The sequence below is a fragment of the Asterias rubens genome, chromosome 19 (genome assembly GCF_902459465.1).
Source record: "Asterias rubens chromosome 19, eAstRub1.3, whole genome shotgun sequence".
Classification (NCBI taxonomy): domain Eukaryota; kingdom Metazoa; phylum Echinodermata; class Asteroidea; order Forcipulatida; family Asteriidae; genus Asterias; species Asterias rubens.
Window position 1 is genome coordinate 6,200,111 of NC_047080.1, and position 24,304 is coordinate 6,224,414.

At 39.8% G+C, this 24,304-nt stretch overlaps 2 protein-coding genes across 4 annotated transcripts in view; one reads left to right on the forward strand and one right to left on the reverse strand.

The window, feature by feature from the left end:
* The window catches only part of LOC117303018 (serine O-succinyltransferase-like), a 28,445-nt gene extending 18,354 nt beyond the window's left edge, over positions 1 to 10,091 (reverse strand). The window contains exons 1-6 of one of the 3 annotated variants that reach the window (XM_033787049.1): positions 9,920 to 10,091; positions 6,379 to 6,762; positions 3,822 to 4,035; positions 2,766 to 2,878; positions 607 to 727; positions 171 to 250 (exon numbers count right to left, since the gene is read on the reverse strand). In XM_033787049.1, the coding sequence (XP_033642940.1) occupies positions 171 to 250; positions 607 to 727; positions 2,766 to 2,878; positions 3,822 to 4,035; positions 6,379 to 6,749 (899 nt within the window). In that variant the 5' untranslated portion in view covers positions 6,750 to 6,762; positions 9,920 to 10,091. Of the gene's footprint in view, positions 1 to 170; positions 251 to 606; positions 728 to 2,765; positions 2,879 to 3,821; positions 4,036 to 6,378; positions 6,763 to 7,707; positions 7,746 to 8,052; positions 8,133 to 9,919 lie in introns of those variants that run through there. The other 2 variants (XM_033787050.1, XM_033787051.1) reach the window with 2 other exon arrangements.
* Positions 10,092 to 10,291: 200 nt separating this feature from the next.
* LOC117303322 (surfeit locus protein 2-like) lies at positions 10,292 to 23,713 on the forward strand. The gene is made up of 6 exons (XM_033787489.1): positions 10,292 to 10,532; positions 15,343 to 15,500; positions 16,576 to 16,679; positions 18,088 to 18,249; positions 23,412 to 23,521; positions 23,666 to 23,713. The coding sequence occupies exons 1-6, from the start codon at positions 10,395 to 10,397 to the stop codon at positions 23,711 to 23,713; spliced, it is 720 nt and encodes a 239-aa protein (XP_033643380.1). The 5' UTR covers positions 10,292 to 10,394.
* The last annotated feature ends 591 nt before the right edge of the window (positions 23,714 to 24,304 follow it).

The following is a 24,304-nucleotide window of genomic DNA, read 5'->3' on the forward strand; positions in this document are numbered from 1 at the left end:
TAGTAGCCAGGAACAAGAACATACATGTACCATCCTACACTAGATGAACACAGCTTCAATGTTAATGTTGACATATACCCTAATTTGTGCAATCAAGTGCAAGTAAAAGCAAAAGATGCATGTTTACATTGTATTTCAATAATAACGGTGAATAAATACAGTTGTCTTACCTGCCTACACGATCTGGATATAATGCAGGAGCCATTAATGACAACATTCCACCCAGAGATGAGCCAACTGACGCATAAACCTGAAAATTTAATGTTTTATTACATCATACTTAATATAACAATTAACCAGCTAAACTACCCACACTTTAAGATTTTTTGTAAAAGAATCAAATGACATAGATTTTTCTCCTGATTTGTTTAGCCATGACTATGTGTGCCCAAAATGTCTGCATGACAATCGTTCTTTTAGTTTGAATGTCAACATTGGTCCATGAGTATGTGCAATATCGCCCTGCAAGAAATATTAGTCAGAAAGGTTTGCCCCTATCACAACCTAGGCTGTATCCAGTGACAATAATACCTTGGCTATCGATTCACCTACTGTGATACCTTTGAATGGTAAACAAACTTTGACTGCTATGCATTCTACACTGACCTTGTGTATTTGAAGATGATCTAAGAGAAGGAAGAAAGACCGGACCATGTCCTCCACAGTAACAAGGGGAAAATGTGTCCCATATGGCTGACCCGTTACTGGATTGGTTGAAGATGGTCCTCTGGTGAAGAACATTCATCACATCATTAATGATTAGCTTTTCAGGGGGAACATTTGTGGCAATTAAAGCTTCAACATGAGATTGATGAGCCACTTAAAACAAATGCAACTGGTTTTTCCTTTAAGGTATCAAAACATTTTAACTGGTCTCCTACAAAGTTGTTTATCATTCACATACATGTAAGATAAGTCTATTTAACCAGAAGACATGTTAACAGTTTTAAGTGCACAAACTTTATAAAAAATAATATGTGAATTATGTATCAGGGCAAAGTATATAATTAGTTTTTACCCATTCATCGATGTGTATTTAGTACTTGATAATCAGTTCTTTACAGAGTTCTGTGGTAAAATAAATCCAAAGGCACCTGTGTGGGATTTGAATCCGCAACATTTGCATGCTAGAGCAGTATGTCTTACCACTAGACCACTGAGCTGGCACCGGTGGCTAGGATTACCTGCCTCCAGCCTCCCGGCTAGTTCGGTGGTCTAATGGTAAGACATCTCCTCTAGCATGCTTAAGTTGTGGGTTTGAATCCCACCAAAATTACTTTCCTGTGGATATTTTCACAAAACTTTGGAAAGTAAGATTTTTTTAAAAAAATGACACAAAACCTGCTCTTAAAAAAATGGCCAAGGGATACTTCTGGTAGACAAGTAAACATGCTGGAACATTTTATAGACTTGTAGCTTGCACCGTGGATGCTTGTATCATTTCATGCTTTATTTGCTCATTTGCCCCATAACAAGGAGGGGCAAATGCTACTGGAATTCATTGGGCCGCCATTGTTCTATTCACCATGGGCGGTAAATCTGAGATTCTGGCATGCCGTGGTCAGCAAAAAATTGATCAATTCACAATCAACAATCAACAATTTCTCCAAAAGATAAAGAGTACACAGAACATTGTATGATATTTTTTTTTGTCTTTAAATGGTTTAACTTGAGTCGTAATGTCATTGTGACAATGATATTCCTACAAGAGTAAAACAAAACAATTTCCAGACATTTAATTCCGGCTGTGAGCACAGTCAAGTTTAGGAAATCCCAGCGCCAAGTATTAATGTCATAGGAAACAGTTAAGAGAAAATGGCTCTGATTATAAAGCAAATTATAATGATGCTTCAGTGTTAACAGTAACATACAAGCCGACCTCACACAACTGTGCACAGAAGGCATTGTAACAGTAACACATAATTTACAAAACATGAAACCATAAAATTGTTTATTGAAGACATGGATTCAAATGTGTACACATTACATGTTAACTGTGTACATTATACAATTGTTGCATGCTGTGACGGGATCCACGGCGTTTTGTACACCCGAGGGGAAAAATGGCACCCGAGGCCACCAAGGGTGTACAAAACCTATGGACCCCAGTCACAGCGTGCAACAATTGTTTTGTTATACAGTGATTCCTCTTCTGTAAGTTCTGTTGTCACCTTCAAACACTATTAAGATGGAGCAATGCATAGTTTAATCATGGTTTACAAGCAGACGAACAGTTCAAATAAGAAACAATTCTTCACCTGTTCCCTCGAACCCGTGTGTGCTTGTACAGTGCTGGAAATCGGCCAACGGTGGGAACGATCAAGGTGATGTACACCGGTGAACATCACTTGTCATGTTACCCGGCGGGCCGTGTGTTACGCGTAGCACGCATCTTTAGCCATGATACATGCGTATTTGTTGCATGGCACGTGATTGGTTCTCGACCAATCAAACTTCACACATTGTACAGAGGTATAACATGTTGGGTTGTGTAAATGGGCCATGACAATCCTAACTTCATTGGTCATAGAGCAGATAAAGCTTTCATTGTAGCCAGGTACTGTAGGTAGTAACATCGATTACAAAAACAATTTGCAATTAGAAGGCATTTGTTCAATGTGAGCATGTCCCACATTGTTTTGACTGTCTTCTACTGCATTCATGTGTCACTGTCATCAATACATTGTACACATTCTTGAACAATTAAACAACAAATGAGTAAACCAATTTCCAGATATTGAACATTTACTTTCAAGAATACTTACGTTGTACCATAGCAACCACCCAAAACATTTGAGCAGATAACAAAGAATTTATCTGTATCAATGGCACAGCCTGGACCCACGAACTTCTCCCACCAACCAGGGGTTGGGTTTTCCTACAAGAAAACAATATTTTGTGTCAATGAATATTCAGACTGCGTTAACATTATGTCAGAGATGCCAGGTTTAGGGACCAGCCAGGCATGGCATTTTTCATCCCCTCCCCTGTAATTTTCATTTTTGATTTTGTTTTTTTAGGCCATTTATTTTTATATGGAATCAGTGTCAGCTGAATCTGCTGAGAGCAAACCTGCAAATTTGCGCTCTGTTTGTATGATTTGATGCTTTGAAAAAACTATGCTATCTAAAGATTGGGTAAATTTTGTACAAAATTTACTTTGTTGTTTTTAAGAACACATGCTCTTCATTAAACAAAAAAATCTACTTGACTCAATGAACTTTTAGTTTTGACTTGTACATTATTAAGGGAATAAAAGGGTAGCCGGCAGGGTGGCCCGTGCGATAAAGGCCCGAGCCGAAGGCGAGGCCTTTATCGCACGGGCCAAAACACTGTACAAGGTTTAAAACAGATGTTTAAGAACGAGCCACTACTCTTTTATTCCCATTCATATGCCCTTTTGTTTAAAATATTAAAAACAATACATTACAGTCACCTTGACAGTTGAAAATTCAATGTTTGAAATATTTTTTTCAAAAACTTTGTGAAGAGACTGTTGCGCATGGGTTGTGTGTACACGCGCGCGCTTAGCAATAGATTATGCGCTGTGACTAATAGCTTTGAATTGCATTCCGCATGATATCTTGCGCGCCTGACACGCGGGAGCCAGCCGGTTATAAATACTGGTCATTATCGACCGTTTAAACACCCCCACGTGACGCGCTCTCCACCAATAGGAGTAGAGAAACTGTCTGGGGTATTTATGAATATTTTATTGTATCTAAAGGCTATGAGTTTTGTATTTTTTTTTTTTTTTAATAGAATGCAAGTTGTCTGATGGATATGCGGAACTCATTATTTTAAGCTAGCTTTCCACTTACCTTATGACTTTTCACGTGGGAGCTGGCAGACATTCCGGTGTTTATGATGACTACATTACTTCTCTCTTGATTGAGTTCACCCCAAGTTTCATACGCAATGCTAAGTTGAGGCAGGACACCACTGTTATAGTTCAGATGAAATGGTTCATTTAACTGAAATTCTTTATATCCTGAGCTGATCTTGTGGTACTCTGGCTCTGGGCCTGCTGAAGGTCTGTAAAGCAAGTTAAACCATAAAACATGTAAAAGCTAGCCTCAGTGTTATCGAGATCTGGATGGCTGAAACTTAGACCTGTATTGGCTTGGCATCCAAGACTAGGACCAGGTTCTATTAAAGACCCAATGTTACAATGACATCTATAGACCTGTATGAGCCTTGATATTGCTTTGCAATGAGTCCTCTAGAACTAGTCACTAGTCAGTAATCACTTTTACATGAGATATTTGGTGACCTTTTTCTTCAAGTGTGCTAATAACACATTGTGAGCTTGCTCATCAGAATACATTGTGAGCTTGCTCTGAATACATTGTGTAGGAAACTGGACCCTGAACATGCTTAAGGAGTGTAAATCAGATCTGAGAATGTGAAAAATACACATCATGTAGTGCCTCAAGGTAAATTATTTTACAGGTACGGCATTTGAGGATACACTTGTTTGCTTTTTCTCAAGAAAAGATTAATTTATTGCCAACTCAAATGATTGTCAAGAAATTTCCTCCATGGTCAAAGTAAGAGCAAAGTCTTTGCTCACTGTCTATAGAAGTTGTTTCAAGCTGTTTCCTGTAAAATATAACTATCAGATAAGTTTTTTCAATGTTTTACCTTTAAACAAGGTGATGTCCGTAGTTGATTGGTATTAACACAAAATAATTAAACACATGGGAACAAATATCCCCAAGTTTGCTTCCAAAAAGGCTTCCAAATATACATGTACATGTAGATGTACATGTACGCACACACACATGTTGCACTGAACCCTGTTGAGCGCACCCTTCTGAGTCCATCACAAGAACACAAGAAAGTGTGGGTTATATTCTTGGGTAAGACACTATAGCAATGGGCAAGACAAGAAGTAACATCCAGGAGTAATGGGTATACGTGTACAAATGTACATGTAAGGGTACAATTTGTGATCCATTCTTTTGTATAAAATGGTCGCACCCTTCTGAGTCCATCACAAGAAAAAACATCTCAAAATATTACAATATTTGTATTCCTTTTGAAGACATTTTGTGCGCATTTTATGCAGGTACCAGAAACTAAAACTTAATAAGGGAATCAATGTGTGGTGAAGAAGTTTTCAACTACATGTAGTAGTTTAAACCCAACGAGGCCTGGTTCTTGATAATTTTACCGAGACGAAGTCAAGGTAAATTATCAAGAACCAGGCCTCGGCAGGTTTAAACCACTTAGTTAAAAACCGATTCAACACACTTTGATTCCCATTCATAATACCTTTTCGATAAAAAAACATTGATCCAGCACTTTTTGGTCAAAAAGTAAAAATAAATGCAAAAATTTAAATTGTTCAATGATTTTTTTCAATGCAACACCCCTCCAGCTATGAAATGGTAAGGCCCTCGGGTAAACAATTCCTTACAGTATAAGGGAATGCTGTGAGCGTCGAGCACAACGTGATGTGGCACAACTGTCCCGGCCGTTGCTCTCGACCAATAAGAATGAAGAAACTGTCTTATAAGCACAGGTGCAAGGTTGCGTTTCCACCCACGTTTCAACACTTTTTACTGGTCATTAACAAAGGTTTATACACAACCACGTGACGCGCTCTCCACCACTAGGAATAGCGAAACTGTCTGAGGTATTTATGAATTTTAGTTAAAAGACCTTCAAATGTATCTTGATCAATTCATCCAGGCATCATTTTTCAATGTTTTTTTTTTAACAAGCAAACCAATTCACTTATGACTTCATTTCACGATCTTCACAGTGCTTGTATTGTACATCATGGACAACAGAGGGCGCTTTCCTGCATTTGGAACTGTTTTTGCCATACGGCTATATAAAATAGCATTGGTCGTGTTGACGGTGAGTTGACCAACACAAGCGAATCGACTGTGAATATTCATGCACGTGTATAGTGATGATTGTGAACGCATTGGAATACAAATAGCGGCACCAGTTTTTTCCTCCATGGGTTTTTAGAGATCGCAATTCCAATCGATTGAGGTACAAATATTATTTAATTGCTTCAGAGCCAGTGATGTAAAACAAAAAAAATATTACGTTTTCTGTTTCATGGAATATGGATGTAATGTTAATTCAGTAATTTACATCAAGGCGGTTTGAATAAAATTTATCTAATTTACGCAGTCCATTTTTTTTTTTTTTAACTACACAACAGTCATGTTTTGTTGGTCTTGTCTTCGTCCTTGCGGTAAAACTGTTTTTAGCGTGCGATTGAGCCATTTTTGTCCCCTTCTGAAGGGTACTTTCACGATATATCGTCATATCGGCGATATTTACCTGACGATATATCGCCAGTCAAAATTTTCGATATCGTCCAGGATTATTACGACCAGGAAAAAGTGTACTTACAACCTAGACAAACAAGGAAAATCAGTCTCCAGTCCCTTGAACATCAACTCCTTATCATAATTAGGAAGATCCAACTGAGGTAATGTAATGCTGGTTGCTGCCTCCTTGGATGTATCTACTGACTGCTTTGTGCTGTCATGTTTGACATCATTCCTACATGTAGAGGTGACAAGCCTTAGCTGTTCAAACCTTGTTCTATTTAGTTTTAAAGAATCCAAGAGAGTTGTCCTTGTACATGTAGCTGTTCTTAACAAAGGCTGCCAAAGAAACAGTGGTAGTGCTGCCATTGTATGCATGGTCTTTGATGTCAACAGTGTGTGCTGAAGCAGCTGTAGTCTGCTCAATGTTCCAGCAAACATTGTAGATGTCATTCAACTGTCATTCCTACGAAAATGGTAAATAGAAATCAATACAAAAATCATCAAGGCAAAAACTGCATGTAAAACTATTATGTAGTTAATCTATTATATTAAGATTTTTATCTAAATTTCAAACAAAATACTTTGACCATGAAGAATTAAATCTTATTAACTCCTGTAGATTCCATCATCCAAATATTAAACCCTACCACCAACTGTATGAATTTGTCTCATATTGAATTAATATGATATGAATAAAGAAACCTACATGTACATGTATGTACGAGATTAAAAACTCTCTTTCAAAAATACATCACTTGCAGGGATGCATGAGTAATGTAGGTTTATCTCAACATATGCAAAAAATACCAAGCCTGTCAGAGTTTGAGCTCAATTGGTCGTTGAGGTTGCGAGAGAAATATGAAAGAAAAAAACACCCTGGTCACACCATAGAGAAAGAAGTTGTGTGCTTTCAGCTGCTTGATTTCAGGACCTCAAAATCTATATCTGAGGTCAAAAAATCGTATTTAAATATTTTAGTGGAAAATTATTTCCTTCTCAAAAACCACATTACTTCAGTGGGAGCCATTTCTCACAATGTTTTATACTACAGCAGCTCTCCATTGCTTGTTACCAGGTAGGTTTTTATGCTTACTTGTGAGTAATTACCAACATTAGTGTCAAGTGCTCTAAACTTCTTTTGAATCTTTACCCTTGTTTGCCTATTTCTCTTGCTACATTTGTAGCTTGTTGGAGTGTAAACACCTACATATGTATACATGACTTATCTACAGTACATAGGCCTACATGACATAACATTGTGTACATTAAATACAATTAATTTCGTTTATTGAAACTTTAATCTAAGAAAAGTGTTGAGTCATCGTCCTGCCTATATATAACCATGCAGGATGATGACTCAACACTTTTATTTTGATATACTGTGTAAAAGACAAGTACTGTAGTAGACCTTTTGAAGCAGGTTTTAAAATGTTTGCATTCTCAGGGGGGGTTGATTTCACAAAGAGTTTCCACTATTCTTATCGCGAGTTTAGGGCGAGTTACTTATAATCCTTCATAATAACTTCAGTTCTGGCTGGCTAACGGTCGTAAAACTTTCACCCATCAACGCTGATTTGAAAAACGTGTAGCGTTAATACACCTATCAATTGTAAGGCGCACTACTTGACCCCCGGGGAGGGTGCGTCACTGTCCACATGTGAGTCGGATGCGTGTCCAAAGACCCACCCTGAGTCAAAAAATTAACACACTTGTTGAAGATTTGGACGGTCCTCCGAACGATTTTTTTACTAACCAATCGCGTAAAACGACGCACCACGGACGGACATTACCGACCACATAAAATCTCTTGTAAACTACACAGGCGCAGTGAATACCAAGTAATTCAACCTTACACCTACGAGAGCGAGTTTCGCGGTTTTGCAAGTGCATGCACGATTTGAGGTGTTCGAGGTTGTACCGCTTGATTACCGAGACGAGCGGTTCCCAGCGCACTAGCTATTAAAACACACAGAAAACAGAGAGGGGCCCGAATACCCACAATTCATAGCACAGCGCGCACACGATGGTGCGCAATCTTCAAATTGCTCGATACACAATTGGAACTGCCTGTTCTGCATGGCGCAAGTTATAAATTGCGCAAAAAATTGTTGCGGGAAATTTGTTGATTGCGCTCCACAGATGAGCGACAGCAGATGCGTGTTTTGCTGCAAAATTAACGATCGCAATCACGCTCGCGGCTAATTAAATCGAGCAAAACACAGTTTGTGGCATTGAAAGGTTGGAATTTCTCCAAATACCAACATCATACGAAGGCAGGGAGGGGAAGGGGAAGTTGGCTTCATTATTGATTCTCCACTAAATAAACAAAATACATGTTGAAATGGACATCGACGGAACATGACGTACCTCGACACACCTCTTAAAGATTTTTGACTGACAACTATTGGTTTTTGACGTACCCGCCGTCACTTTTTTGAGAGTAAAGATGCAGACTTGACACACCCTCCCCGGGGGTCAAGTAGTGCGTCTTACAATTGATAGGTGTATAAGGAGACCCTAAATATGAGACCCCTATAAAAAAAAAAGGCTCACAGGGGAGCCTTATTATATCGTAGCGTCACATGTTATCGACCCTCATTATGTTTTCGGTCCCCAACTTTGATTCCCGTTTACCGCGAGATTGTGCAAGCTGCACCGGTGACAGAAGCTATGCAGTTTACTCACGGTCTGTATTTTCATCAGGCTTGATCATGCTGAGAATAAAGTTTTCTGTCGTTGGTTATGCTCAAACATTTATAAAATGATTGATTTTTGGTACTAATCACTAGTGCATTAATATGCCAACATTCAGATGAGTCAAAGAAACATCGTCCAACCTCGAAAGTTCAAAACAAAATTACTATCTGCTAGATTGAGTTTCATTCTGCTTTAGTCACTAGATGGATCACGTGAGGTGGTTACTATTTGGGATTCAATGGTGTGCAAATGTGGGGAAAATATTAAAATACTTTAAGTGAAAATGACAACAATTTTTTTTGTTGATTTACTGCATACTGTTATAAATTCTGATTAAGCGTTATAAATGTTAAGTCTATGTTAAAGAGAAAATATCATAGATTGGTTTCTTATCTCCTGAAACCAAACATTACTGGTCTAAATTGGGGGAAAACGGATTGTTATGAAGTGTGTGTGCTTCAGGGGGGGGGGTGTTTTACTTTCATGCCTTATGATATCTCTGGATTCTAATATAGTAGCCATTGCCTTAGGACAAAAATGTAATTAAATTTGTTAAGTAGGTCTAGTAATTGAATAATGTTTTTGATTTATTTTGCACACCATACTAGCTTCTGAATATTCAATAAAATACCAACTAATGAAAAGGTGTGAAAACATATGACGTTGCTCCAACTGTCGAGTGTCGTGCATGCATGCCATAAAAATAAGCACTGTAAATGGCGGAACCAAAACTTTAAAAATTTCAACACAACCATGAAGTGTAAGTGTTATTGTTAAAAAATTGGGTAGATGATTTGAATTTTTTTTTTTTTTTTTTGATTGTGAAATTTTTTCCTGTTAGTTATCCTACTGAAAACACATGACACCAGGATTGAGTTGAGTTGAGGATAGTTTCTAGAATAGAAGTAACAGTAAACACCTACCTGACATGGACAAAGATTAAATGTTGTTAACTTAAGGTTCTCACTATAAACTTGAGGCGTGAAGTTGTATTTTGGAGAAGCTGTATCAGCTAAAAGAGAGAAAGCCGAGAAAAGAATGAACCCAGTGCAGAGGGTTCGAGGCAGAGGGAGTCGAGAAACTCTGTCAGCTGTTGTTCCGCTATATAGCTGCCTGTGTGAAATGATTGCAAGGTCAAAGGCCGGCCTGATCTAGACTTGACTCAAGTCCCAATTCCCCAATCCGTACCATCATCAGAAAACTATTTTTTGTGATGCTTTCCGGTGTTCCGCTCACGCGCGCGGGATCGACGCGTTTTTTTTTTTTTTTTTAGCTAGCGGGAAAAATCGCGCCATTTACGGCGGATGGTTAAGGACCTGTCGCACTAGAACGGCACTTGAATATCAAGTCTAGCTCCGCTCCAACATTCAGAAACAATAATTTTGCGGTCGATTCAAAATGGCGGCGCCCAGCAAAACAACTTCTGAAGCACATGGTCATGATGATGGTGATTTACATCATTTAATGACACTTTCAAAAGACGTACAAATGTTCCTGAGGATGCACCCTTCATTGAGTTTTATCGGGACTGGGAAGGTAATCATTACAACGATGTTTATATTTTTAATCTATCAAAAACATGGACCTGTGTTTTGTGGACGAATGCTATGATGACGGATGTATGGGTGCGTTCTAGGAATCTAGCCCACCTTGTTGAGCTGTTTAACATCGGAGACCGATGTTAAAAGCCGATGTTAAAAGCGGAGCCATTAACAGCTCAACAAGGTGGGCTGGGGTGCGTTCGTTTAGCTTCCCGGGGTCGACCCCGGTGTGTGGCGTTTTAATGTTTTTCCAGGACGAACGTGTGCAGATAATTACTCACGTTGTTCCTGGGGAAAAAAGGAAAAGTTTCCGTATGGCGCCACCACTTTTCCATTCGATATGAAATAAATAGTATCTAATTTACCTCAATGAGATATCCCTTTTTGTAAAAAAGCGTGAATAAGTGGTGGCGCCATACGGAAAGTTATCGGGAAAAAAACCTGCCACACACCGGGTCGACTCAGGGAAGCTAAACGAACGCACCCTATGATGGTCATCTCGCCACCTGACAAGTTGCCCCCAACAAAGTCGCCCCCCTGCAAAGTTGCCCCCTACCCGGCTCGCCCCGGGTTGAAACAAAGTCGCCCCCTGGCAATGTCGCCCCCAAACAATGTCGCCCCCTAGCAATGTCGCACCCTAGCTAGCAAAGTCGCCCCCAGATGTTGTTCGCCCCCACAACTTCGGAAAAATGATTAAGGCTACATTCTTGGTAAAAAAAATAGTTAAAACAATTACCCTAACCCTAACCCTTTTTACCCTTAGGCTAAATTTAGGCCCCCTAACCCTAACTAAAGACGACACTTCGACCTCGCCGTCGCGAGCTGAGCTAATTAGCACACTTTGACGACTTTGCTAGGGGGCGATATTGGCTGGGAAAAACAACAGTGAGTACCGAGCAGAAATAAGTATTTTATGAAGATGTTTTTTAATTTCACTCAACAAAAAGGCAATGTAAACATTATGAAGTAATATTGAGTGTGCGGAGAATGTTTTGTTGTATAGTACAAAGGAAACTTCAGTTATTGGTGGCTAATGGTCGTAAAACTTTTATCTACCAACGTCTGTTTTTAAAAACGTATAGCATTAAGGAGGCCCAAAATATTAGACCCCTATAAGGCTCACGGAGGAGCCTTGTAGTTTCTAGAAGTAGGTGGACTGGATGGACTGGAGCTGGAGGTAAACAGGGACGAACAAAGACCAGCAACTAACAAAGAAGTCAGGCAGTTGGGGGGGGGGGAAGTGGGGTGGGGGGGGGAGAGTGGGGGGGGGACCTACTTCAAAATGTATAAGGGTCCCCCATGAGCCTTTATATGGGTTTAACATTTTGGGTCTTGAATGCGACATGGGTGAACATTCACTAAGCCGCCACACAAAATGGATTTCAGAATAATCATTCCAACTCAGTCAAATATTTATTGTATCGTATGAATTAGTTGGAGTTCAAGCTGGCTTAATTTGAGTTGGTTGGACTTCAAGCTGGTTTAGTATGAGTTGGGTTGAGTACAAGCTGGTTTAGTATGAATTGAATGGAGACAAGCTGGTTTAGTAGCTGGTTTAGTATGAGTTGGTTGGAGTACAAGCTGCTTTAGTAGCTGGTTTAGTATGAGTTGGGTTGAGTACAAGCTGGTTTAGTATGCGTTGGTTAAAGCACAAGCTGGTTTACTATGACTTGGGTTGAGTACAAGCTGGTTTAGTATGACTTGGGTTGAGTACAAGCTGGTTTAGTATGAGTTGGGTCGAGTACAAGCTGGTTTGGTATGAGTGCGGTTGAGTACAAGCTGGTTTAGTATGAGTTGGTTAAAGCACAAGCTGGTTTAGTATGACCTGGGTTGATTACAAGCTGGTTTTGTATGACCTGGGTTGAGTACAAGCTGGTTAAGTATGACTTGGGTTGAGTACAAGCTGGTTTAGTATGAGTTGGTTGGAGTACAAGCTGGTTTAGTATGAGTTGGTTGGGGTACAAGCTGGTTTAGTATGAGTTGGTTGGGGTACAAGCTGCTTTAGTATGAGTTGGTTGGAGTTCCAGCTGGGTTAGTATGAGTTGGTTGGATACAAGCTGGTTTAGTATGACTTGGGTTGAGTACAAGCTGGTTTAGTATGAGTTGGTTGGAGTTCAAGCTGGGTTAGTATGAGTTAGTTGGAGTGCAGGCTGGTTTAGTATGAGTTGGTTGGAGTACAAGCTGGTTTAGAATGAGTTGGTTGGAATACAAGCTGGTTTAGTATGACTTGGGTTGAGTACAAGCTGGTTTAGTATAAGTTAGTTGGAGTGCAAGCTGGTTTAGTATGAGTTGGTTGGAGTACAAGCTGGTTTAGTATGACTTGGGTTGAGTACAAGCTGGTTTAGTATGACTTGGGTTGAGTACAAGCTGGTTTAGAACGAGTTGGTTGATGAGTACAAGCTGGTTTAGTATGAGTTGGTTGGAGTTTAAGCTGGTTAAGTATGACTTGGGTTGAGTACAAGCTGGTTTAGTATGAGTTGGATGGAGTAGAAGCAGGTTTAGTATGAATGGTTGGAGTTCAAGCTGGTTTAGTATGAGTTGGTTGGAGTTCAAGCTGCTTTAGTATGACTTGGGTTGAGTACAAACTGGTTTAGTATGAGTTGGTTGGAGTATAAGCTGGTTGAGTAAGAGTTGGTTTGAGTACAAGCTGGGTTAGTATGAGTTAGTTGGGAGTTCAAGCTGGTTTAGTATGAGTTGGTTGGAGTTCAAGCTGCTTTAGTATGACTTGGGTTGAGTACAAACTGGTTTAGTATGAGTTGGTTGGAGTATAAGCTGGTTGAGTAAGAGTTGGTTTGAGTACAAGCTGGGTTAGTATGAGTTAGTTGTGAGTTCAAGCTGGTTTAGTATGAGTTAAATGGAGTTCAAGCTTGTCCATTATGAGTTGTTTGAGTACTTGGCTGGTTGAGTATGAGATGTTTTGATTTGTACAAGCACAAGTACAAGCTTGTTAGGTAGGCCTTGAGTTGAATATTAATGTGTGATAGCACTGTATACTCGGTATTTTTCCGAGTTCTGTGAAAAAATTCACAGTCACATTAGTTAGTAGGTTGTCCATTGTATCCGGTGTTGATGTCTTTGCACATTCAGTGTGTCCGCATGCGACTACATGTGTACAATCCAATCGAGAGCGCCATAGCCGCCCACAGTTGGGGCATGGAAACTGTCCGGGTTCAGCTGGCATAGCTGCAGCTGCAGCCTTTTTCCTCTCTCGGGCGGTGATTAGGCCAGCTCTACTCTGCTCCTCGAAGCTGACAAGGGCCTGACGACGCGTGAGGGCGCGCCAACCTGTGCGATCCTGAGCACACTGTTCCAACTCTTCTACCAAGAGTGAGCTCTCCATAGAACATCTGCTTTGGTAGCCTGGAATCTTCCATTCGGATGACGTGACCAGTCCATCTGAGCTGGGCTTTCAAGATGATGGCTTCGATGCTTTGGCTCTCTGCCTTGTGAAGGATCTCGAGGTTTGTGACTCGATCTTGCCACCGTGCACCAAGGATGGATCTCAGGCTGCGCATGTGGAAGCGTTCCAGCATTTTCAGGTGTCTTCTGTACAAGGTCCAAGTTTCACATCCATTTAGCAGACTTGTGAGGACGATTGCCTTGTAAACCTTTACTTTGGTAGACAGCTTTATGCTGTGTTGGTTCAGAACCCGTGCACGCAGGCGTCCAAGGGCTCGACTACCCATGCAGATCCTGGTGCTGATATCTTTGTCAAGAGAGCCATAATTAGAGATAACACTGCCCAGATACTTGAAGCTTTCCACTGTCTTGAGCTTTCTATCATCAATGGAAATTGAAGGTGGAGGTACAGCTATCGAAGTAGGTTAGTACGGCACCTCTGTCTTTCCAAGGCTGATGGTAAGGCCAAAAAGTTGCGAGGCTTCTGCAAACTTGTCAACAATCAGCTGAAAGGTCTGATTCCTTGTGTGCCATGAATGCACAGTCATCGGCAAAAAGTGCATTAGTGATGTTCGTCTTGGTTGTCTTTGTCTTGACATTCAGACGGCGAAGGTCAAAAAGAGAACCATCCAGCCTATACTTCAGATTTTTTATACTCCAAGCTCAAGGTCACGTACAGCATGGTTGAGCATACTAGAGAAGAAGAGAACATGTGCCAGTACACAGCCCTGCTTTACACCATGAGATCTTGAATGGCTGGGAAGTTTCCCCCTTCGAGATTACAAGACCATTCATGACATCATGGAAGAGGCGAATCATTTTGAAAAACTTTCGAGGACACCCACGTTTTTAAAGTATAGACCAGAGCCCTTCTCTACTGACTGTGTCAAAAGCCTTGGTCAGATTTATGAAGACCATGAAGAGGTCCAGGTTTTGTTCGATGCACTTTTCCTGAACCTGACGTACAGTGAAGATCATATCGATGGTACTACGTCCAGGACGAAAGCCACACTGAGACTCAGGTAGATTTTTCTTTGATACAGTGGCGATGAGGCGATTGAGTAAAGCACAAGCAAATATCTCCCCAGCAATGGAGAGGAGAGAGATGCCACGGTAGTCTGGTAGTTAACTTTGTATCAGGAGATAAAGAATACTAATTTTGGTTTTACTCATGATTTAACATCTACATGTACACGTATTACCCTTAACATTTTCTTTCCACAATTTTCCAGCAATTTAACTGCTTTCACCAATGAAAAATGCCTTGCCAACAATGACGTTAATGCAAAGTTTAGATACAATTAACTTATTACTTGTGTTACAAGACACGGCAGCTGTTGACAGACAGTTACAAAATTACTTTCTTTTAAGTCTTTTTTTAACGATCCAAACTGATTTATTAAAAGGTTCAGTGCAGTCTTACTGGTCATGAGATGCCATGCAAGATAGCTGCTATGGAAAGCTACACGAGCGGCAGGAAGTATCAGCGGCTCCGAGAATTCAGTGGCTGTGACTTGGAGCAGTTCAAGCCACACATTGTACCAAGCAAAAAAAAGGGTCGTGGGTAAGTTTGCAAGGATTGGCACTTTTAATATTATTTCATGACTGACATGTTCATGGAATGTTTAACAAGTCTTGTATTTGAGTTATTAATCCCTGTGTCTATACATGTAAGTCTGAGTCCAAATCTTGATTCACTTTAGTTGAATCTGAGTCCTAGTCTAAAGTACAGTGTAACATTTAATCTGAAAATGTAAATAAATAAACAAATAAATAAACAAACCTAACACCAATAAGTGACTTTGGTGTTAAACAAAGACAAAATTTACCAGAGCTTGATTTGAATCATTAACCACCAGATTGTTTAAAGCTTTTGATGGTTTTGAGGATAAGAATAAACTGAATTACAGTAAACTTGTGGGCACAACCATGTAATAGTTCTCTTTTGAAGGAGTGTTTGCTCTGAAAAGAGCCGGTTTAGTCTCAACGTTTCAAAAAGTATACTCTGCGCGTCTTCAGGAGAAAGCTCTCAGTAGAACCATGTAATAATTTCATTTTGAGTGAGTGTTGGCTCTGAAAATAGCTGGTTTGGTCTCGATGTTTCAAACATTACACTCTGCTTGTCGAGACCAAACCGGCTCTTTTAAGGGCAGATACTCCATCAAAAGAGAATTACACATTACTACATTTACATGGTTGTACCCGCAAGTTCAGTTTTATTTATTGCTTATTCTTGTATTTGTCAGGCATTTCATCACAAGCCCTTCTGGCTTTCGTAATGTTTCCGCATTGGTTTGCTCTGTGAGCCTTTTCATTACATTATATTTTTTTACATTTCATTTTCATTATTTTTTTTTTCAATCTGTCCTTGACTGTCTTTGACTAAAAACAGTTGTACTTAATTTGATTATTATACTTCTTCTTTTTTGGGAAATAAATGTAGATATAATTTCAATTGAATTGAAACATACCGGTGCTAAAACAACTGAGCTACATCTATAGCCCTATGATGTTGGGGGGGGGGGTCCTATTTGTCTTTGTTTGTTCAACCCCAATTAAGTCTTTCATTATAATTTAGTGTGACATGTTTTATGAATTGAATTTGACCAGTTTATCTGTATTTGCTTATTGATATGTAGACACCAGTTATTCTGCACTCTAACTCTACGTCACATGACCAGACTACCAGTTGATGTACAAAGACACATTAAAGGCAAGAAATACACAAGGGCTTTAGCAAAGTGTGAGTACTGATATCATTTCTGAGATGTGGTTAGCTCTGTGGTCTAGTGGTAAACTCTACAATCCCGGCCAAAATGCTTGGGCCACCCTTTCCTGATACAACAGTTCCCTGTGCACTTCCCATTCACATTCACATTCAAGATATTTGCACCCCCCGCCCCCGCTCAATGTTGATTGTAATTCGGAAGACAGTCGGCAAATGGAACCAACATTGAAAGGGGGCAGTGGGGCCCAACGAGATATGGCCGGGATTGTAGCTTGCAAGTGTCTCGGGGTTGAACCCAGTCAGAAACCCAGCCGAGTGATTTTCCCTTGGAATTTTGTTTTGTTTTCACATTTCGGTCAAGAACTGAGTAAACAGTGCTTTAAAGCATTAAAAGATATTAAAAGGGTAAAACGTTAACTGAAATTCATGTACAATTAGTAAGATCAAATGGATTTAGAAAATTGTCCGCAACAGGTGTGTCCACAACAGGTGGTGTTTTAACTCACCTGGACATGCCATTGTGTAGCATATGTACAAAGGTGTTGCACTCACTGTCACCGCGTTTTCACTAGATCCTCCTACAAGGATCCAAGGCGGATCAGATCCCGAAAGCGAGATCAAGCATTTTTGTGCCGCATTCACACTTGAGTGTGATCTCACATTGATCTCATAAACGGAAGTTTAGTTCAGCTCACTGCAAAAGTTACTGAGTGAGGTCATTGATTGTGTGTTCCCTGAAATAACAGGAACTCAACGAAAATTCAGACACAAAACGGACCAAACTGACAATAACTTCCCTATGTTAAAACTGTATACAAAATATATTGGCAAATAATTTGTTTGAATGCTAAAAGTATGCTAAGTTAGATGATGAATGAAAAAGGTCGGTACTGAAAATTATGGAGGACGCAAAACGTGTGAGTTAGGGTATGTGATGTTGGTAACAGGTGTGAGGCGAAGTATGGGGTCGGGGACCTGTTCACGATAGAATGCACATGCACAATGTAAACAATCCCCATGTGCATTACACCATGGAGTAAGATTACACAGCATGATGAGCAGCTTAAATTGCAGGATCTGATCGCGATCTGCGTTCACACTTGTTTTTTGATCGCCTTTGCGGGATCTGATCTCCCTTTGGTCTCGCAACAAAGGGAGATAAAAAAGGAGGATCTGATCCTGATCCTGATCGCGTTCACACTAGCCAGTGATCTCCCTTTGCTCGCCCTTTTGAGATCAGATCCTTCTTTGATCCTCCAAGCAGGATCAAGTGTGAACGCGGTGTAAGTACGTAACATTTCAATTGCCATATTGTACAATAAGAAAAGCGGGACAAAGGGTACCGCATTAATGAAAGACACTTTTGTAATTTGGAAGTTTTCTGTATCTATTTTGAGACTTTCTTGAATTGTGACTTTTACAGACAATGAGTGCAAGAGTCTTGGAATACCTTTCAAACCTTGTGGTAAAATACCTCGTAAAGATAGAATGGAATGGGATGGTGAGAAAGAAGCCAGAAGAAACAATACAGACTCTGAGGCATCTGATGGAGAATCTGATGATAGTATGTCTGACCTCTTACCAGGTATGTCCTTTGTTATATCTTATTCTTAAATACCTCAGACAGTTTTGCTATTCCTATTGGTGGAGAGCCCGTCACATGGATGTGTATAAACCTTTGGTTATGACCAGTAAAATGTGTTGAAACATGGGCGTGACACGCGAGCTTGCACCTGTGCTAAGAGGACAGTTTCTTCATTCCTATTGGTCGAGAGCAACGGCTGGGACAGCTGTGCCACATGACACAATACGCGCGACGCAAACAGCATTCCCTTATAAGGAGTTGTTTACCCGAGGGACTTACCATTTCCAAGCTGAAGGGGTGTTGTGTTGAAAGAAATCATTGAACAATTATAATTTTGCATTTATTTTATTTTTTTACCAAAAAGTGTTGATGCTTTTTGACCGAAAATGTATTTATGAATGGGAATCAAAGTGTGTTGAATCTAACGTCCGTCGATGTATCATAATACTCAAAAACTCGATATTTTTTTGACATCGAAATCGCCGATGTCACTTTTTTAATCATATCGAAATATTGAAAATTGTGATGTTTTCGATATATCGAAAATTTTTGATGTTTTGAAAATTTCAATGTTCCTAAATGATATCGAAAATACCAAAAGAGTGTTCGATTATTAAAAAGAAATCTGTGATTGAGTGTCAGAAAAGCCGTCATCATAACATGTATGTAGTTTCATCAATTTGAGTTGCCCTATTAAATAAAATACTTTTTACAACCAAGTATGTCTGATTGTTCTTTTGTGTTTCGCCATCAGCTGCCCGCCGCAGAAGTTCACGACCCCGCGGCGCGCACAAAGTAAAACCTCAAAAGAAACTGCTGCCCCAGCCTATCGGCTGTTTAAGATGCAATTTCCAATCGCGCTTGTGATCAAAATCAAAGCTTCTTCATCACAGCATTTTTAACTTGGCAAAAATACCCCGCAAGACAAAACAAAACAAGGAAGAACAAAATCTTACGTTATTCAGTAAAATAATCTTTCATTTTGGTAAAATAAAGCCTACATGTTGTGTTGTTTTCATAACGATCTAACATTTCCGAGGAACTTTAATTTTATGCTTCGCTGACCAAGCTGTCGGCGGCTATTACATGCGTACCAGCGAAGACTATGCTGTTGTACAGTAAGCGTGCACACCAGCGTTGGTGGTTATTGCAATTCGGGGGGAAAACCCATTTGCCCAAGCATGCACAAACACATGCGGTCTTTGATCAAGGTGGTATCGCATGATGCACTGTGATTTTTCGCCAATATAGGGCGTTCTAGCGTTCAATGTTTATTGCCTTTATAGTAGAATGCAAAGTAAAAAGACTACGAGCCTTTATTGGAAACTGTGTGACTGCTGCGTGCGTTGTAGAAATTGTGATCGCGGAGTGGTAGGGCTGTGTTTTGCAGGACTTTCTAGTGATTTTTTCGATGATTATCTCATTTATTCTCAACCGTAAACGTGTGAACACATGAGCGGACATTTAGTATGCATATATAACAATTTTACAAACGGACCAACGCCGGCAGTTCGATAAAAAAAGGGCACGGCAACACCGTGAATTGTCGTTACTTCCGAAGGCATCACGTCAGTGCCCGTCGGCGCCGTCGTATATTTGAAGGTAAGACACGGTCTATTAAAATTAAACAACTGATTTTGGAATTAAATGTGTGTGATTCTCTCTCTTACTACATAATTTCAATTAATTTTCGAATAAGTTGTTTATAAATTCGGCTCTCAAATGTTGTTTTAACTCTTGACTCTGAAAAAGTTAAGTAACTACTTTAGTGTTGACAAAGTTTGAAGCGCCACGCTCCTAACACACTTCACTCTCCACATAGAACAGCGGGCCTGTCTACCTAATGTAGTTCTGACCCCACGAAATAAGATTTATTTCCACACATAACACATACCATAGATCCAAACTCGAAGCCGCACGCCACGCCCGTCTGACAACTTGATTGACTAAGAAAAGACTAAATTAACAAAACTTTAACGTGTATATTGATAAGCAAGCTAAGCCTTACCCTGGGTACCGCACCCAGTCCTATTCAATGTTCACACCGAACCATTGAACCGTGTAACTCTTTATACATAACAAGTATAAAGCAGATTTATTCTAATTCGCCCCGGGACTCAACCGAATAATTCAATATTTTGCAGACTGGCGGTAAAATACTAACCAGACTGCTCAGCACTGGAAATGTAATGGGACATCTTGAATCTTGCCGATGGTCCAAGCGTCTACAAAACTCTTTCATCTTAGAAACAATGAAACTACCTGTAGGATCCTCCCAATTGTGCAATTTATGAACATATGAAATATAACTGCAAGCATAGAACATCACACTGGATTCACCAACTCAAGACAGTCAAACCCTTTGGACTAAACATAAACACTGGTGTTAAATAACTTCCCATTACCCCCCACTTCACTTCTGCCTGAGAACTATATGTTGTTTATATTCTGTAAATAAAGTATAAAGTTTTAAAGTTGTTCCTATATATTTGTTACTATAACTATCTCATGTAAGTAACCCCCCCCCCCCCATACCTATTTTTAATACCATCGTACCTTTGATCTTGCTTTTCTCTATTAATTGACCCTTGTTAGTTGCATCATGATGCAACTTGTTCTCTAATTCTACCCTTTCATGTGTCCCTGCATTGTTAACGAACAATGCATTTACCACTTTTATGGTCCAGTAATCCATCCTTTCATACGAAACATCCTTTGTCCTCGCCACTTTACTCGTATTGGTTCATAGCCACCAATTGTTTCTTAAATAGAAACTTTGATTGGCTGTTATTTTCCTGCTTCTTTCTTCCCTTAATCCCTTTCCCCTCTCTTTTTCTATAAATGGATGTATTTGTTTGTACTTGTTTTATGCCTCTGAACTATGTCCGGTTTGGATCGAAAGCTAAGGCCATCATACCCTATTCATTAAACATATGAAATACCAAATACGTATGTACCAATGGAAGAAGATGCAAAGGTCTTTAATTTTAATATTATGCAATAGGCTACCACTTGATTTATGGAAGCTGGCCATTTAGTGCCTAATAATGATCAATCATTCCGAAAGGCTATAATGAAACTTGCTATTGCCCTTCTATTCTTTATGTACACTTTGTTCTAGAGCTTGATGAACACATGGTGCCGTGACGTGCAATGCCCATAATTCATCGTCAATTATTGATGCCCATGATCTAACTGGTGTTAATTGCTGCCTCATTCTAAAAGTGCGCCATCCCCCCTTATTTGACGAGCTGCTGCTCTCTGTGCGTACAATCTGACAATATTTCAACAATTCTAGGTGTTCTATGGAGATGAGCTCGCAAATACACTGCTGCATAAGTAAAAAATGCAGAGGTCCATGTATGTATAGAAGTAATTGCACGCCTGTGTTTATTTTCTTTCCATATTATAGAACCCCCCTCGTTTACAGCCAGCAAAAATTATTGTGTCTTGACCGCTATTTGTACTACTATAGGATCACTCTTCTTTATAAGATCACAGCGAAATCCACAAACTCGCTATGAATACTATTAAAATGTTAAGGTTAGCGGTAGGCCCTCGCCCAATTCGCTACAAACCGGTATCAATGGATTAAAGGGAGTTGATGGCTAATTCATATGCTGCATGTTATTCACCATCGGTATGCTTCAAGAGCCCGCTGTGCAATCAATGGACCCCTACATGCTACTGCTCCCTACTGTATTTATGTTGCACCCTGCATTTGAAAGTTGGGCACCACCCAGTTCTATTGAAGATGATGTCCCTCCTAACCTATTACATGCCCCATCCCTGTTATGTAAGGATTACCCTGAATATTGACTAGAGTTCGCCAAGTTGTACACTAAACTACTAGGGTTACTTATTCCTGATTGGCCTGACTAACACAAGCTCTGACTAACTTTCATATTAAATGGCAAGCTGCCAGCAAAATTATGATTGTTCGCCCTTTCTTGTCCTTGTGTACCTGTACTCGTGCTTTGAGAATGTTGGCCCGTTATACCCTGAGTAACCTACAAAGGCCGTGAAATATCGTGACTATTAATCTGTGGGATGTTCGCAATTATTAGCCCTTTATACACACTAGATGTTTGAAACCTTTCCGTATTCACGGTACTCGTGTTACCTACTAGCGTTACTGTTGGGGCTGTACTTGCCCCAGCATTAGGTCTGAAAATGTAGCGACTCACCCGATGGACCGATTGGCCCGGCTAGTAAGCCATCGGCTTCACCACTCTCTGTAGCCGCCCCTCTTCGCCCTCATCATCAGGTATCCCTTGGATTTCTTCCCATTTGGTTCCCACTTCCAGCGAGTTGCCAAGAAGGTACCGAATTTTGCGCAACTATACAATCTATCTTAACTCCTCGGTGGCAGAATATTCTATGACGGTTCCCAGAAAGACAAGCACCCTTTCCCCAAAATGCATTGCTTTGGTTGGTTGAAAAGAACAATGGAACCACGTCTGAATGCGCCCTGACAATCCCAGTCGCTTAGCCCCGACTGTGCAACGTGACTATAATTATGCATATTTCCCGGTGTTAAATCGGTTTACTGCATATAAACCCTATTATAACTGCAGGAGAATCAGTGAAAATAAAAGAAAGTGAGTTTTTAATTCGAAGGTGTAATTTAAAGATGCTGTTTTGTTTTTACAAAGGTGCACAAATATTTATATTCTACATGTACAATGTCATGTACTAGTCTTTGAATTCAGCTCATGTGTGTTTATTTGGGTTGACATTTATGACATTAGGCCTGAGTGACTTGTGAAATTTATTACCCGACTAGTCATCACACTTCAAATAGTCACACTTTGGCAATAACTATTTGCAACAATGTTTATTTCCCAAGATGCACTGCTGTGGAAATTTGACCTCAATTGGTTGTCAAAGTTGCAAGATAATAATGATTGAAAAAACACCCTTGTCACACAAAGTTTTGTGCTTTCAGATGCTTGATTTTGGGACCTCAAAATCTAATTCTGAGGTCTTGAAATCAAATTCGTGGAAAATTACTTCTTTCTCAAAAAATATGTTACGTCAGCTGTTTCTCACAATGTTTTATACTATCAACAGCTCTCCATTGCTTGTTACCAAGTCAGTTTTTATGCTAACAATTTATTTGAGTAATTTCTAATAGTGTCCACTGCCTTTTATTGTTTCAGCTGCAGATTTCCAGATGGAGTCAGACAGCGATGAAATAGAAGATGACAAATCACAAGAAGATGTGGAAGATACACATATTAAACAGAGCAAGTCAGTCAAGAAGCGAAAGGTAACAATCACTTATTTATATTTTTGTTAATTGGTTTTAAAGGCATGCAGGCAAACTTCAGTTGGGTTGGCTGAAGATGAGTTGGTAAAAGTGGTTGTAAAAACTTTATTGTGGTTATTTAAATTTTATGTTTTTTATGTACAGGCTAGTAGTCTGCTGAATGCCTCTCACACGGTGCATGCATTGCTTTGATCAGTGTACGCTGTATGCCTTGAATTGATCAGCATGCGCCAAATGCGGGCACTGCATTGTTCAGTGTGCACTAAATGGATTGCATTTACCAGTGGTGGGTGGGCGTGCGCTTCCTGGTATGTTTTGTAACTATTTTGACCTTTTTTTCACTATTCTGATTTTTTCGTTGGGGGAGGCACCTAATGGCGCACTTAAAAATTGTGTGTGAGGGGGTGGGGGCTGCAGGCCCATCCATAGCTCTAGCGCTGGGTGTAACATTAATGTGGCATCAGATGTCTCACTTTTTCCGTTGCAAATACATGTATGACACCTGTTGACAATTTCCCATACAGTGAAAAAGTCTTTGCCGTACTAACATTCTAGTACTTTGGAGGAGGAAGTTGAAAGGTCGCCGAGCTTTGTAATAAACAAAAAATACAAAATACTCTTACTGCTTGGATACATTTTTGCTATCATAACTAAGTACCATATTAAACTGTTTACCTTAAATTTTGTTCTGTCCTTTGAAATATCTGTGCCAGATCTTGTTTTCACTTTTCAAGATGTACTGTATGTACAGTACTGAGCACAAACTAGAAATATAGAAAAATA